Source organism: Protomyctophum bolini, assembly GCF_963924005.1.
Source record: "Protomyctophum bolini genome assembly, chromosome: 16".
Lineage (NCBI taxonomy): Eukaryota > Metazoa > Chordata > Actinopteri > Myctophiformes > Myctophidae > Protomyctophum > Protomyctophum bolini.
The window spans coordinates 10,169,305-10,183,749 of record NC_137877.1 but is presented as its reverse complement, the minus strand read 5'-3'; the positions used below and the strand labels follow the sequence as shown (position 1 = coordinate 10,183,749).

Here is a 14,445-nt window from a genome sequence, read left to right as displayed (position 1 = left end):
CTAATTGTGGCATTTTATCATGCACATTAGTGAGGTTGAAAAGTGGTGAAGTGGTCCTTTAACTACCAAAATTTCTGGACACACTTGTTACTTTATATTTGTAATGTAAACTATTATAGGTAAAGGGTTCTTTTATTTTACATTCCACAGAGTAGAAGACAGAGCGCTCTGGCCATATTCAGTTATAAGCTGATTTAGTAGGGTCATTTACCTACCAGGGGCAGGTGGGCAACCCTTAGTGTCAACGCCTGTGCAGTATATACATGTCATAGCATATCAACAAATGTATTACATCAAATATTAGACTCCAATAATAAGGCCTGGGTTGAAAAACAATTAAACAAAAAGACCATCAGCACTCACTTCAAGTCCTTTTAGGATATTGTATTACGGGCAGCCAGCATAGCGTACACGTCGTGTCAGTGTGAGCCTTCCTCAGTGTGTAATTGTACAGTTACTTCAAAAAACAATTACCCCTTTCCTTAAGGGATCGACACAGGCTAATCCATTGTGTGCTTTGTTGGAGATCAGCCAGGCACAAATAGCCCAATTAAATACTATTTCATGAAGATGTCCCAAGTGCCAGTCCTGGTAACTCAACCAGAGTTATTGCTACATAGACAGTGTCTACCAAATGTCAATGTTATAGTTGAATCCAATACCTCTCATACACGCTTTAACATAACCTTATTAAATCCATATCCATAGCTGGGGTAGAGGTTTAGGGCAAAACATGATGAGTTATGGGATTTGGACAAAACACTAAACTAATACCCCAACACTGAATTGTTTCCCTCCCATCCTAGCTTGTTTTGCATTAGACTAGTCACTCAGAATTTAAATAACGGCTAAGCAAATCACTCCATACTGCTGTGTGTGTGTGTGTGTGTGTGTGTGTGTGTGTGTGTTTTATCAATGAATTACTTAATTGATAACCTTATCAATCGATTAACCGGTTAGTTGATAAGCGGCGTTTTCTTTTTTTCCTTTTCATCTGAGAATCTTAATATCCCTCAATGTCTAACATAAAGATCTACATTTTGCGGATATACAGAAAGAATACATAGGGCATATTATATCCCTTAATCAAATGACCGTTTGAGATACAGGGCCAGGCAATGGCATCGTTGTATAGACCGATTCCGTAGCGGGTCTCATGGTCGCAGCCTACGTATTTCCGTAGGCGGAGACGACACATCTGCGGTTTCCCCGCACCAAGCTTCTACTACAGTGAATGGAAAGTGACTGATGTTGGTCTGCTTCAAACGTTACCATTTTACCTGCTTTTTACTAACACTAACATTACAAAGATGCCCAGAACATCGGGCTGAACCTGTGTAGTTTATGGCTGCTCGAACAGTAGTGGCAACATTAAAAAAAGAAAAAAAGAAAACGGAATGTCAAAATATCTACCGCGGTGGCTGAGACCAGAGCCATCGAGTAATGGTTGAGACAAAACAGTGAAAGGTCCTGAAAGATACATAACGTCAGTCTTACCCAATACCCAATCTTTCTATTTTAGGAACACATGGCTGCTGTACTTTATACCTCATACTTTAATGCTTAGTATGAGGTATAAAGTACAGCAGCCTTGTGTTACTAAAACAGAAAGATTGGGTGGGTATTGGGTAAGACTGACGTTATGGATCCTTCACTGCTTTGTCTCAACCATTACTCTATGGCTCTGGTCTCAGCCACCAGATAGATATTTGTTCTAGGCATCTTTGTAATGTTAGTGTTCGTAAAAAGCAGGTAAAAAAGTCACTTTTCCATTCACTGTAGTAGAAGCTTGGTGCGGGGAAACCACAGATGTGTAGTCTCCGCCTACAGGAAATACGTAGGCTGCGACCATGAGACCCGTTACGGAATCGGTCTATAGGAAATGAAATGAAATGTGCACCGCCTTGTCTGTCACATCACATGCAAAAGCAGACATTTCTGTGGCTACCAAGGTGGGGGGGGGTGATTTTTAACCAGCCCACATGCGTTCCTCGGCCATGCGAACACAGGCAGCATTACATTCACAGAAAACCACCCAATGATAGAACTTTATATTAGAGATATAACTAGCGGTTAATTTCACTGACGTGCACGCAACATTTTTAAACTGTTTATTCAAAGTTGAAAATGAATTAATTAATCTAGTTATTTATTGAAATGAACACACAGAAAATAGCCAAAACTGAGCACATTTCGATCTATAGCGTCAGTGACGAAACGAAGTAGAGTTCCGCAAGCATCACTGAAGTCCTTCTCCATGTTCTCACCTCAACAAGTTGGATACATTCTTCAAATTGATCGCGGATCACAGAGGCAGGGGGGAGTGTGCAGTACAAGGTAACGTGATTCACATCACATGGGGGCGCTTTTTTTACAGCGCCGGCTACTACCGAACGACAACCTACCTCAAACCCTAACCTAACCATAACCTCAAGCACGGAGCAGTGCATCCCTCACCAACCTTAATCCGGTCGTTTTAAACAGACCCCTCACCAACATTAATCCGGTCGTTTTAAACGGACCCCTCACCAACCTTAATCCGGTCGTTTTAAACGGACCCCTCACCAACCTTTAATCCGGTCGTTTTAACAGACCCCTCACCAACCTTAATCCGGTTGTTTTAACGGACCCCTCACCAACCTTAATCCGGTCGCCTGTAAAACAAGCGCCCCCTCAGTGACCATCGACTCTGCGTAAAAGGTCATCCCCAGCAGCTACAGGTGACCACTGACCAGCAGTGCGCTAAACAGTTTCTGCTGACTGGAGCACCATCTTCAAGGAATCGTGGGCTTTGTTTGTTAAGCTTGCTCAGCTATGTCATTCCCAGTGATTAGAAGGACACTGTGTTAAGTAACTTGCATTCAAATTATTCACCAATAATATGAAGATAATGCTAGGAGAAAAGTCTAACTGGACAAAATAAATTATCAGCCGTTTGTAAGACCTGCAGTGTTAGATCTAGTAAAAGACCCTTTGACCATTCAATGACCTATCTTCTAAGAGCGGTTGTACATGTGTTAAAACCCATTTTGGGCGGGAACCCCTTTTGGTGTTAGCATTATGCTATGCTTTAGCTATTGAAAAATAGCAGATCTACAAGCTCATAGCACGCCACCGAGTGGCGCACTACGAGCTTGTAGGTCTGCTATTTTTGAAAAATCGAAGAACGACTGACAGAAAAATAGCTTTTTCAGAAAACTGTCAGGATGTAGAAGACATTTTTAGAATCCGATCTCAGGTCAGAATGGGTTAAAACTAACACATTTTGCATTGCATAAAAGTAGCTCAAGTGAGCTTTCTTTTAACGAGACAGACTGTAGAGGCGTTTGTAACATAACTTTAGAGCATTACCGGTATACTACATTCAAATAAATTTATCCCAGCAATTTTGCCAATGAACTACAGCCAATTAAAATACAAAAAGCTTGAATAAAGAACGCAGTCATTGACAAGTTACTGGGATGTTTTGCTTTCCCATACTATTAAGTATGAAGTTATCCCATTGGATCAGCACTGGCCCGGCAACACATTCTACAGGGACACAAGAGTAGTGCAGCCACTCTGGAACAGCGATGTGTGTCTGTCTGTCCCCATGTCTGTGTCTCATAGAGTAATAAAAGGATAGAGATCAAACCGGAGCGTTACCCTCCATTGACAGCCCATTGATCGAAATTGAATTTCCGATCTGCTTGTATTAAACGACATTAAACTCATTGCAGCTGTAGGGCAAGCTTGAATTATCCTTTCAATCGGCAAAGCGTTTGTTTCATAAAAACCCCACCGTGGACACGTTATGAGCTGTCAAGAACTTGTGATGATTATTTTTTTAAGTGTTGGAGTTTGAAAGCGCTCGTCAAAGTCACTGAACAGCCCTGCGTACCGCCCAATTTGCACATAATGCAGGAGGCAGCAGCATGACCCATTAATAAAAAAACGAGTGCTTCCAAATTTCAACACTTAGAGAACAATAATCACCTGCATAGAAGTTTTTGACAGAAAGTAGCTCATTTTAATGTCTACTGCGATTTTTATGAAACAAACGCTATGCAGATTGAAAAAGGATAATTCAAGCTTGCTCTACAGCTGCAATGTAGGCGAGTTTAACGTTTATTACAAGCAGATCGGAAATTCGATTTGGATCAATGGGCTGTCAATGGTGGAGGGTATTGCAAATCTAGATTCATTCCACTATAAAAAAAGATCTAGTGTTAGAAATTGCAGCTACAGGGACACATGAGATCAGAAAATCTTTAACCAACTATGAATACTGTGAGGGTATTCCTCACGGTCATTGATAAAATGTATAAATTAATGTTAGTTGTAACCTGCAATATCTATCCAGGTGTGCATATCATAATATTAGTACTCGTCTCATACATTTGCAGCAGAAACAGGAAATAGCACAATAGATTCAAAAAGCATTAATTCAGTATGAATTCATAGTCCAGAGTGAGGAGAATCCTGTTGTTGATGTATAGAGGGCTGCCCCTGTGAAAGGATCTTGTGAGAAAATCCATTTATGCTTATGAAAGGCCTAACTTAACTTAGTTGTTCTAGCAATAGAGCATGCAGGACAGCAGCAACCAGAAGAACCCTATGCATAACTGACTCAGAGCAGTACTAGGCCAGGGCTGAAAGTACGCCCCAACAACAATGAAACAGGCTAAAGACACAACTCCAATATAACGAGAAGCCACATGTTGATGTCACGTACACCGAACAGACTAGAGGTAGTTTACACACAGACTCGTTCTAAACGTCATGGCAACTGTGTGAACAAAATTACATTTGCACCGTCTAGTCAGTGCCTCAGCCATCTACTTTTATGTAGCAGTTTTTGGTCAATTTAGACCCGATGTTGTAGTTTCGTCTTTTTGTCTTCCTTTACGTGTGCGCACTGTGCGGACTGGTTAGCCTAGCGGCGACAGCTATCTAGTAGCTAGCTAACTAGGCTAGGTATTTTTCTGTCTACCCCGCCATCTTGGGCCGAGCTAAGCAGCCATTATTTTACTAACGTACAACTAAAAACGCTCGCTTGTTTATCTGACCATTAACAATGTTGTTTATTTAACAACACTTGGTTACTGTTGGCGGCGTGATCGTTAAATGGAGCAAAACTGCGGGACAGTTGGGCTTAATTTATAGCTCTTCGGACGAGACGACTCGATCGTTCCGTCAATGTTGTCGACAAAAATGACGTTCTTTCAAGTGGAAAAGTAGCGACGCGAGTCGCGTCAACACTTTTATCGGTTGAAAATTACGTTATTTTTGTCGAGCGAAAGGCCCGTGCGACAAGTATAAATGCAGCAAAAGTGGGCTGACGTACGAGCCAAACTCTGGCCGTCGTATTGTCGCTTGGACTCCGAAAGGATGGACAGATGGCACCGGTGGAACAAACAGTCCCGTGCCAGTACACTTTGTCGCCTTCCAAAATTGTTAGATATGCAATCGCTCTAATAATTCATGTTCAGGATTCAATTACGTTTGCGCGCTACACGCACATATGTTCCTTTTATATACACACATTTGCGTTCTCGTTGAGTCTCATTGGGTTACAATGGCTGCTTAAATATTTCAACAAATGTAGCTAGCACAGCAATAGTGTAAAATAGACTTAATCTGTTAGTTATCACGAAGGGCTTTGCTGATTATAGTACAGACATTGCAGAATGCAGATGACGATTCATTTTAAAACTCGATGCATTGTTATCATCACCCAACTCGTTGCCTTACGGCACCTGGTGCCACTAGTGAATTAAACAGGGTGGGGAATGGGGATTATTTTCGTTTTGCCATTTAACTGTGGACTATGCTGCCAGCCTTTATGGAAGTATGTATGTGTACATAAACAATATAGAGATTACGACACAATTGTAACGCTGCCCAGTGCCTATGCACAGGTTGCTTGCCCAATGCATCGATCATCTAAAGCAGGTTTACTGCCAAAGCAATTGTCTGATTCAGCATGAAAGTTGGTGAAATTGGTGCTTGTGTAAAGTGGTGGCCAGGCATAACTAGCATGCCGTTGAGGTCTGTACCACTCATTCCAGGTGGGATTTGCACAAATCAGGGGAGATAACGGAGAGCTGCGACTGTGATCCTATTCAGTGGCATACCTTTAACAGCAAGGCCTTCGTTCTGGCGCCATCTTCATGAAGCCTCTGAAATCCAAACAGTGAACTGCAAGTAGAGGACAGACAACACAGGCGGTTCCGTATTACTTGAGGGGCATTCGTTTATATGTTTTACACGGCGGCGTTGGAGGATTACAATATATAAAAAAATAGAACGGGTAGACTGCTTGGATTGCGTATAATCTAACCTGTCAATTCCGGCCAAGCTCTCTCTCTCTTGCGCTGTTAGCTTTGGAAAGTCCTCTTCGATTTCATTCGCTTTTCCCGACGCCATTTTCTTCTCCTCATCACCAGCAGCGCTGAGACTCCGAGCAGCAGCGGAGGCAGCGGCGGTGAGCGATACTCCGCACGATTTCATGGAAATGGAACGGGGCAACGGCCGACGAGGTCCACCAAAATGCAAAAACAACCAAAGTGCAGCACCAGGACTGAAGTGGGGCGTAGCGTAATTGTTGCCAAATCCTCAAGGAAATGATCCCTTCAAATTATCTTCCACACACCTCATTGTACACCAAAACATAGCGTGTATTCCAATGCCAATGTATGCATGAAGTTGATGGAAAGTTGGGTTTTACGATGGGGTGTTATTTGATAATGTCGCAAACTTCCCCAACCATCAGCTCAAAGTTGTTGTAATTGTGTCACATAGGCAAACGCACGCCGCCACCGTCGGCACGCCCTCTGGTCTCCTCTGACCAATGAACGACTATCGTGTGGAGTCACGTGACTGATTTGTCTTGAGTGTTTATTGCACGCGCGCGAGCACGCGCGCGCACACACTGGCAGTCTCGCACACAGAGGAGGGACATCGAGATCTATCTCAAACACTACGATTGGCTTTTGCATTCTGTTATGATTACGTAACTGCGCTTTGGAGCAGCTCATTGGTCGAAGTAACAGTCACTTACAGTATTGGCCTTTGGGAGGAAAGGGCTGTCAAGGATTACGTTTGCAATTTTAACAGATCTGCAAACCCACACATAATTTGTAGAATATGCAGTTATAGTCCGATTTTTTTGAGGGTTCCACAATTTTTGTGTTTGGTTTTGGTTTATCTTTTGCCATTATTTTCGGCCAACTGTTTCACTATAGTTAAATCTGTTGGTTGGGTTATTTATTTATTATACTTGCAGAATGTATTATAACAGTATTCAACTCCAATGCTACAACACCGCACACCATTATTTGCTGTTGTCTTATTTGATCAAATTGATAGGCTATACATAACCTACAGTCCTACATCACAGAAGCCCCCTGTGTTGTTTACAATGCTTTTCTGCTTGATCACTCACATTTTTTATTTAACATAAACATAACACAAGAGGTAGGCTATGTTTGTCTGATGGACACATTTCACAACATTTGTTCCATGCTTCAGATATGGTGAGAGAGATTTTATGAAGAAAACCAGAGGTCACTTTCTAGTTTGATTGGAGTACAGAAGCCCCACTGCCAGAGACCGGCTGGGCTGTAAATCTGCCATCACTGTCAGAGCATCAGGAATTGATGGAGACTGTCACCCTGCTTGGACAGGCAGGGATGAAATATGAGACATAAAAAAGGATCAAATCAAGCACTATAGGCCTAACTGAATAAATACAATACGGTATAGTCACTGCCCACAACATGATTCAAATCCAGTCGAATATGAACCAAATATGTGTATGACTTAAAGTTAAATCAATTAGATATGTCTAACCTATGGTTTACAAAGTCAAAAGGATATCTCAAGGGGTTTGTTTCCATTGTGGTCCTGTTTATTAAATTCATTAATAAAGTGGAAATGCGTGGCCTGGGACTTGCGTCCATCTAAGTTTATTTCCTGTCAGCTATACTGTTGTGCACATCAAACGTAACAACAAAGGAATTATTACACTTAGACTCACGTAGAATATGTTTTTTGTGAGAAAAGTGTGAAAAGGCTATATATGAAAAACATTCTGTAACAAAATAGAACTCTCATGTTCTTTATTCTGTAACAAAATGTAACATTTGTTTTGGCCTTCATCAGAGCAAGTTGACATTTTGATGCTCATTGAAATCCAGTCAAACAAAACAGACATAGGGTACGTACCAGACTGAAGGAATGAAGCCTTATGATCTAAATAGGCCATTCTTGAAATAATTATGCTAATATTTCTTGGTATTAGGCTACATTAAAAAATACATAGGCCTGCCGCCTACTCTGTATTTTGTAATGGCCTAGCCTACTTGTAGGCTAATGTTGTAATACCCGGTTTATGTATATTATTTGTAATTTGTTTGCATGGACCTCTAGTGGCATATGATTTGATTGATATGTATGATATTGTGTATGTAAATATTATTTATTTTTTCAGTTAGTTCTCTAATAGTTGTGATAATCATTTGCACTCAATATTTTTTATTTTGAATATAAATCTTATCAACACTGACACAGGATCTAATTTCTAAAAATGACGTTCAACGTGCAGTGATCCTGATGCGCCAGTTGGACAGCAGAGGGCTGACTAGTACTTTCCAAAATGGCGAACCGTGACAAGGGTAAGTTACAAACTAATAACAACGTTGTGTTTGAGCTATTTATTACGAGCATATGTCTGAATCGAAAATGTAAACATACATGTTTGTGCAATTAGCTTTCGTCTGAGTATCCTTTATAAGTCTACACCACGTCGAACCCTGTTCAGCGTACTTATAAGTAGTCATGCTATTGTTGAGGCGGACTAACCATAGATTTGGGACTAACTCGAACAATCTTTCATTATCACTGGCTTTATGACATTGTATGAGATACTGAAAACGACGTAAATGACAATGTTTAAGCTACTGCCACCCCTGGACCGGCTGAATGTCGTTAAGTTAGACAGTTACTGGTTCATTGTAGCCGTTAGTGCTGGGCCTTTAATATGACAGTTTTCATCATGGCTCTTTATGTTCCTATTCAGTTCAAGAGATTGAAGAGGAGATTTATGACAAGGTCGTAGATTTGACAGAATATGCCAAACGTCAGCGATGGTGGAACCGCATCTTCGGGAACAACTCCGGACCCATAGCGGAGAAATACAACGTGGGAACACAGTTAGCCCTAGGTGGAGTCAGTGGATGGTAAATAGTCTGTCATTACCTTTTTCAAGGACATAAACAATAAAATGGTCCACTTGCCATAATGTGAACCAACCCAGGCATGATGCACCAAAGTTGTATGTTAGAAATGTTGAGTATGGGTGTGTCCCCAGCATGTAGAAACTGCCGGATGCTAACTTGCATAATGTTGAGCAATTTTCATAATTGAGATATATGATAATGTGACCAATGACCATACCATAACAACCTAACCTATAAGGAGAACATTTTCACCATGCTTTAAGTAGCATGTGACTTGTCAAAATAGGGGGTTTTCATGATGCTGAAGCATTAGTTTTGCACAAAAAACACTCCTTGGGCTAAAACGGCCATATAGTCATCATCACAAATGTGATGAAATTATGTCAGCACATTTGGGCAAGTGGCTATGTCCGTTTTAGCCCAATGAGTGTTTTTCACAATGGGGATCTATGGGATGGCAAGTAAAAAAAAAAGTGGTGACATATACTGAACTCTAATGGCGAACTTCCAATTTTAGGTGTGCAGGATATCTGTGTCAGAAGGTTGGCAAGATTGCGGCTACAGCTGTGGGAGGAGGCCTTCTGCTGTTACAGGTATTACTTAATACTTACTTACTGGCACTGTTAGCTGCAATTTCCAACACTAGATTTAAAAAAAATCAGAATCAGAATATCTTTATTGTCATTGTACAAGACAACAAAATTGATTTGCAATCCCGCAAAATACATACTACAAAATATATATACATTTAAGACATATTGCACAGTAAGTCCCTTTAGTCCATAAAGTGTCAGAGTTCAAGTGTCAGTGTTTAAGGCTATGATGACTGGGGCTATGAATGGGTTGAATATAGTTTCAATACCTTCCATTGACATCCCATTGATCCAAATTGCATTTCCGATCTGCTTGTATTAAACAACAAACATTGCCGCTGTAGGGAAAGCTTGAATTATCCTCTTTCTAACTGCAAAGCGCTTGTTTCATAAAAATCCACCGTAGACAATATGCATGTTATTCCGTGGTGTGCTGCTTCCTTTTAAGTGTTGGAGTTTGGAACGGAAGCACTCGTTTTTTTTAGGGTCGTGCTGCTGCCTGTTGCATTATGTGCAAATTCAAAACTAGTGCTTCCAAACTCCAACACTTAGAAAAAGAATTCCTGTCAATTTCTTAACAGGAAGTAGCTCATAACATGTCTACGGTGGATTTGTATGAAACAAACGCTTTGCCGTTTGAAAGAGGATAATTCAAGCTTTCCCTACAGCTGCAATGTTTGAGTTTAACATCGTTTAATACAATATTACAAGCAGATCGGAAATGCAATTTGGATCAATGGGATGTCAATGGAGGGTATTGCAACTCTAGATTCATCCCATTATTAAAAAAAATACTGTTGCAAATTGTGGCTATGGCACTGTTTGGCAGTCACAAAAGGGTTTAGGCTACATATATTTCAATAAATAATTTGTTTTGTTTCACTGCTTCCCCTCGCCTCTGTTCCAGATAGCCAATAATACTGGTTATATCGAAGTGGACTGGAAGCGAGTGGAGAAGGATGTCAATAAAGCAAAGAAACAGCTGAAGAAGAATACTAATAAAGCTGTCCCAGAGCTAAACTCTTTTGTTGACAAGGTGAGTCCAGAGATGTCATGCTTATTATGTGCTCTGAAACGTTATTTCAGCTCCGGTGGTCACCAAAAATCTAGACTATGAATGAGCCTTAACTCAGACTGGATCAAAAATGTTGACATGATAATGTCAGAGTCAGCCACTACCCGCAAGCAACTTTGAGGCTATCCAACCTCTTGTTCTGATACCCATTACCCTCCTCCATTGACAGCCCCAGCTCCATTAATCTGAATGTATTAAATGACGATAAACCCACAAATATTTCACCTTTACGACAGCTTGGGATATCCTCTTTATCACCGTCAACACTTCATTTAATCATTTGTTGTGGCATTGCAACTTAGAGGTTGGATAGGCGGTAAGTTGTTTGCGGCAAGTTAGCCACATGCTTTTAACGGCTCCAGTTCTATTCTTTATGGAGACACGTCTTGCCCCCTCTTCTGCCCTGATAGCTGCCTGTCTTGTCAAGTTCCTCCTAAATTAAAGGGGGGGAAATGCCTAAAATGTTGACATATTCAGCCTTTCTGTACTAAATCATTATCATGTCTGAAGTAGTAGATTCAGTAGAACATAAATTTTTGCAATGTGTATCTCGATCAGTAACAACATTTTGTATTCTGCGTACATCCTTGGATAGAGTGAGGATACTCGTTTTCCACCACTGTCAATATTGTTTTAACTTATTTAAAGACAATAGGCTCAGTGAATATCTTCATAATTATTACATAATCGCAATTATTTGGGATAATCACACTTATTTTGCATGATTGTTAAAATGTTTCCATTCATTTGTATTAAACCGATGGAATGACCAGAAATGTCCATCATTATCAGTGCCACTTATTTGAAAAATGTTGATAAATGAATGCCAAAATTAAGCAAAAAAAAAAGCGCATCACCATGCGATATGTTGTGAGATTGTAGATGATTCTTTTTAGAAATTATAAAATGATTAAGGGTATGGTCATAATAATTCATAATACGTATAATGTAATACATCTGGTGCCGCTCCAATCAAGCAAGCTATGGGAAACGTAGTCTCGTTATAGCCAGACAACTAGCCTATTCCACAATCTCCAAATGAGTCTGGAACTACTACGCCTCCAGAAAGCTGAGAACAGAAGCTCTCAGATGATCTGTTCGTCATTTCTGTTACATTTAATTGCATTTCTGAAAAGCAGAAAGTTATACATGTGCTTTGATTATTTAGAATTCATATGAGGGCAAATTTGCGCAACTGTAAAGACGAAAACAGAAGCGGGGCGTCACATCCGCTTTATCCTCTGAATATTTTCAGATGACGGAAGGATTTGAAAATTGTGGGAGGCAACAGTCGGGCTCGCAAAACTTTTGGAAACTGAACAGGAAACGGGTATGCCATCTTTGGGGAAGTGGGATTTCACATGGGATGTACAGATATTATTATTTTTGTATAAACAAGTACAGTGTCAAAAATACACTAATCCCTTGACCCTCATCACCCACCCACACAGGCACACACATGCAAAAAAGCATTTATAAACCCCAGCCTTAAACACATTCACATGATACAGCATTAATATAGCATCTGATTGATGGCAGAAACACAAAGATTTTTTTTTTCATCAGAAATTAATTCAGTCCAAAAGGGGTTAATGACTAACTACTCCACCCTCACAACTCAGACCATATAGTATACATAATACAGCAACACTACACAGTCACACAGATACACAGATCTTAACACAACTTAAGATCTGAGAAAAACGTACACTCAGTCACAGAGGATGTTCAAATTTAAGTGATGTTGAAATTTACTAGCAATCGGTTGGCACAGGGTTAATGTACCTGCCCAGTGCCCACCAGAGCGTAGTCTAGGTATTTTTTAAATCCACAGGACCACTAGCTGTCACTTGGCAGAGCGTGTATACGAACACAATTGACCCGTGTTCGGGGGAGGGAAGCCGGGCGAGAAGGGGGATGTTTGTCACTGCATGCATATACTCCTACGTTCTGGGGCAGCGCCTGTCGGTGGGTAAAGTTGAGAAGGAGGTCGAGGAGGAGTAGGACAAAGGCTCTATCCTCATTGGCAGGTGAGACAGCTGACACAACAGCGATGGGAGGAATTAATTGGCATAACTAAAGTGTACTAAAGAAATGGGGTTTAATAAATAATTGGCTTCTCTAAATGTAAACAAATAAATAAGTTCATATGGTTTTTTTACTCATGCTTTGAGTGGAGCAGGAATATATCTACTATATTGTACCTATACTATACCTATGCCTTCTTTTCTTTTTCAGTCCACAGAGTTTGTGAAGAAGAACATTATGGTCACCAGTGGGTTCATCGGAGGCTTCCTGCTTGGCCTGGCATCTTAGAGGGTCTCAAGTGAAGTGTCTATACCTTTTGTTCTAAAGAAAGAACACATAAAAATACAATATATTGTGGCTGTTGATTGCAAGCAACCATGTCATTACCCAGTAGGTGTGTGCGTGTCTACAGAAGTGGCACATACTTGTCTACCTTAATACTGATAATGTTAAATGGGACTTATTGATAAGCCAGAATATCCCTCTAATTCAAATTAGCATCATCGACAAGACCAAGGATCTTCCCATTTTGCTATAACTATGCACTGAAGTGGTATAATAATGCAATAACACTCCCACTGTTCAAGAGTCCAGTTTTATGTTTCATTAGGGCAACATCCAAATATATATTTAAAAAAATGCTGCAACTTTTTATATGAAGTTTAAAATGAATATAGGAAATGTTTGCACTTTTATTGCCGGCAGTTAAAAATAATATTACAGTGCTGAGTGCTGGAAACTGTTTGGTATATGTAAGTACACCTCATACTGTATGTGTGATGGTGTCCATGGGATTCCCTAAGTGTCACTCAGTGTTACATTGCTTAGTGCTGGGTCAAAACAATCATTTTCAGAGTTGAGACTTGAATTGTATTCTAAGTGCTGATAAACAGGGTGTTGGCCTTTAGTAGAGCCAGGTGTGATAAATGCAAGTGATATATATTAGCCTCCAATGCATCTCTTTTCTTCTAAGGAAGGCTTAGCCAAAACTTTATTTTTTAGCAATACGATATTGATGCGTTTAGGATGGTTGTTGTGGTTGCTGACGTATTTTATATATAACGCTGTTGAATGAATAAAAGTTTTCAATGCAGCTCGTGCATTAATGCATTCATTTCAAACTTGTTTTTATTGCTTACCAAACTGCTATAACATACTCTGATGCTATTGATTATAAATTATATGTATTATATATTCAATTATAATGTAGAAAGGTGCTATGGACCAGAGCTAAGTTTAGGTCTAATTTCTATACAGTAGGTGAAGTTTTTACTTTACTACAGTTTTTAGTTTTTGAAAATGACTATCGTAACATTCACACATTGATTAGGGACTCAGTTTTGCCGTGAGAAGATTCTATAAATATTTAAATATATAATAGTAGCCTAATTACTTAATTATTGTTTGAAAATTCCTATTGGTTAGTAAGCCATTTGTTTAAGTAGTCCCGATACATGGACACAGCTCAATGAGTTCGACACGTGAAGATGGACGTTGCTAGGAAACGAACGCAAACAAGGCACGTAGC

At 40.1% G+C, this 14,445-nt stretch overlaps 2 protein-coding genes across 4 annotated transcripts in view; one reads left to right on the top strand and one right to left on the bottom strand.

Moving 5' to 3' along the window:
* Positions 1 to 6,796, bottom strand: part of kdm6a (lysine (K)-specific demethylase 6A) — a 63,574-nt gene extending 56,778 nt beyond the window's left edge. For both annotated transcript variants that reach the window (XM_080785627.1, XM_080785628.1), the window contains exons 1-2: positions 6,323 to 6,796; positions 6,117 to 6,180 (exon numbers count right to left, since the gene is read on the bottom strand). In XM_080785627.1, coding sequence (XP_080641753.1) covers positions 6,117 to 6,180; positions 6,323 to 6,492 — 234 coding nt within the window. In that variant the 5' untranslated portion in view covers positions 6,493 to 6,796. The remainder of the gene's footprint in view (positions 1 to 6,116; positions 6,181 to 6,322) is intronic.
* Positions 6,797 to 8,566: 1,770 nt separating this feature from the next.
* fundc1 (FUN14 domain containing 1) lies at positions 8,567 to 14,027 on the top strand. Of its 2 annotated transcripts, XM_080785632.1 has the most exons (6): positions 8,567 to 8,657; positions 9,062 to 9,221; positions 9,739 to 9,814; positions 10,722 to 10,850; positions 12,145 to 12,219; positions 13,128 to 14,027. In XM_080785632.1, the coding sequence occupies exons 1-6, from the start codon at positions 8,639 to 8,641 to the stop codon at positions 13,203 to 13,205; spliced, it is 537 nt and encodes a 178-aa protein (XP_080641758.1). In that variant the 5' UTR covers positions 8,567 to 8,638; the 3' UTR covers positions 13,206 to 14,027. The 2 variants fall into 2 exon arrangements, with proteins under 2 accessions (XP_080641758.1, XP_080641759.1); XM_080785633.1 differs by lacking the exon at positions 12,145 to 12,219 and having other exon boundaries at positions 8,568 to 8,657.
* Positions 14,028 to 14,445: the final 418 nt, after the last annotated feature.

Coding starts and splice junctions, on each gene's coding strand:
- fundc1 (XM_080785632.1), top strand. Junction 9,222..9,738: donor CTAGGTGGAGTCAGTGGATG/GTAAATAGTCTG, acceptor TTCCAATTTTAG/GTGTGCAGGATATCTGTGTC. Junction 9,815..10,721: donor GAGGCCTTCTGCTGTTACAG/GTATTACTTAAT, acceptor CCTCTGTTCCAG/ATAGCCAATAATACTGGTTA.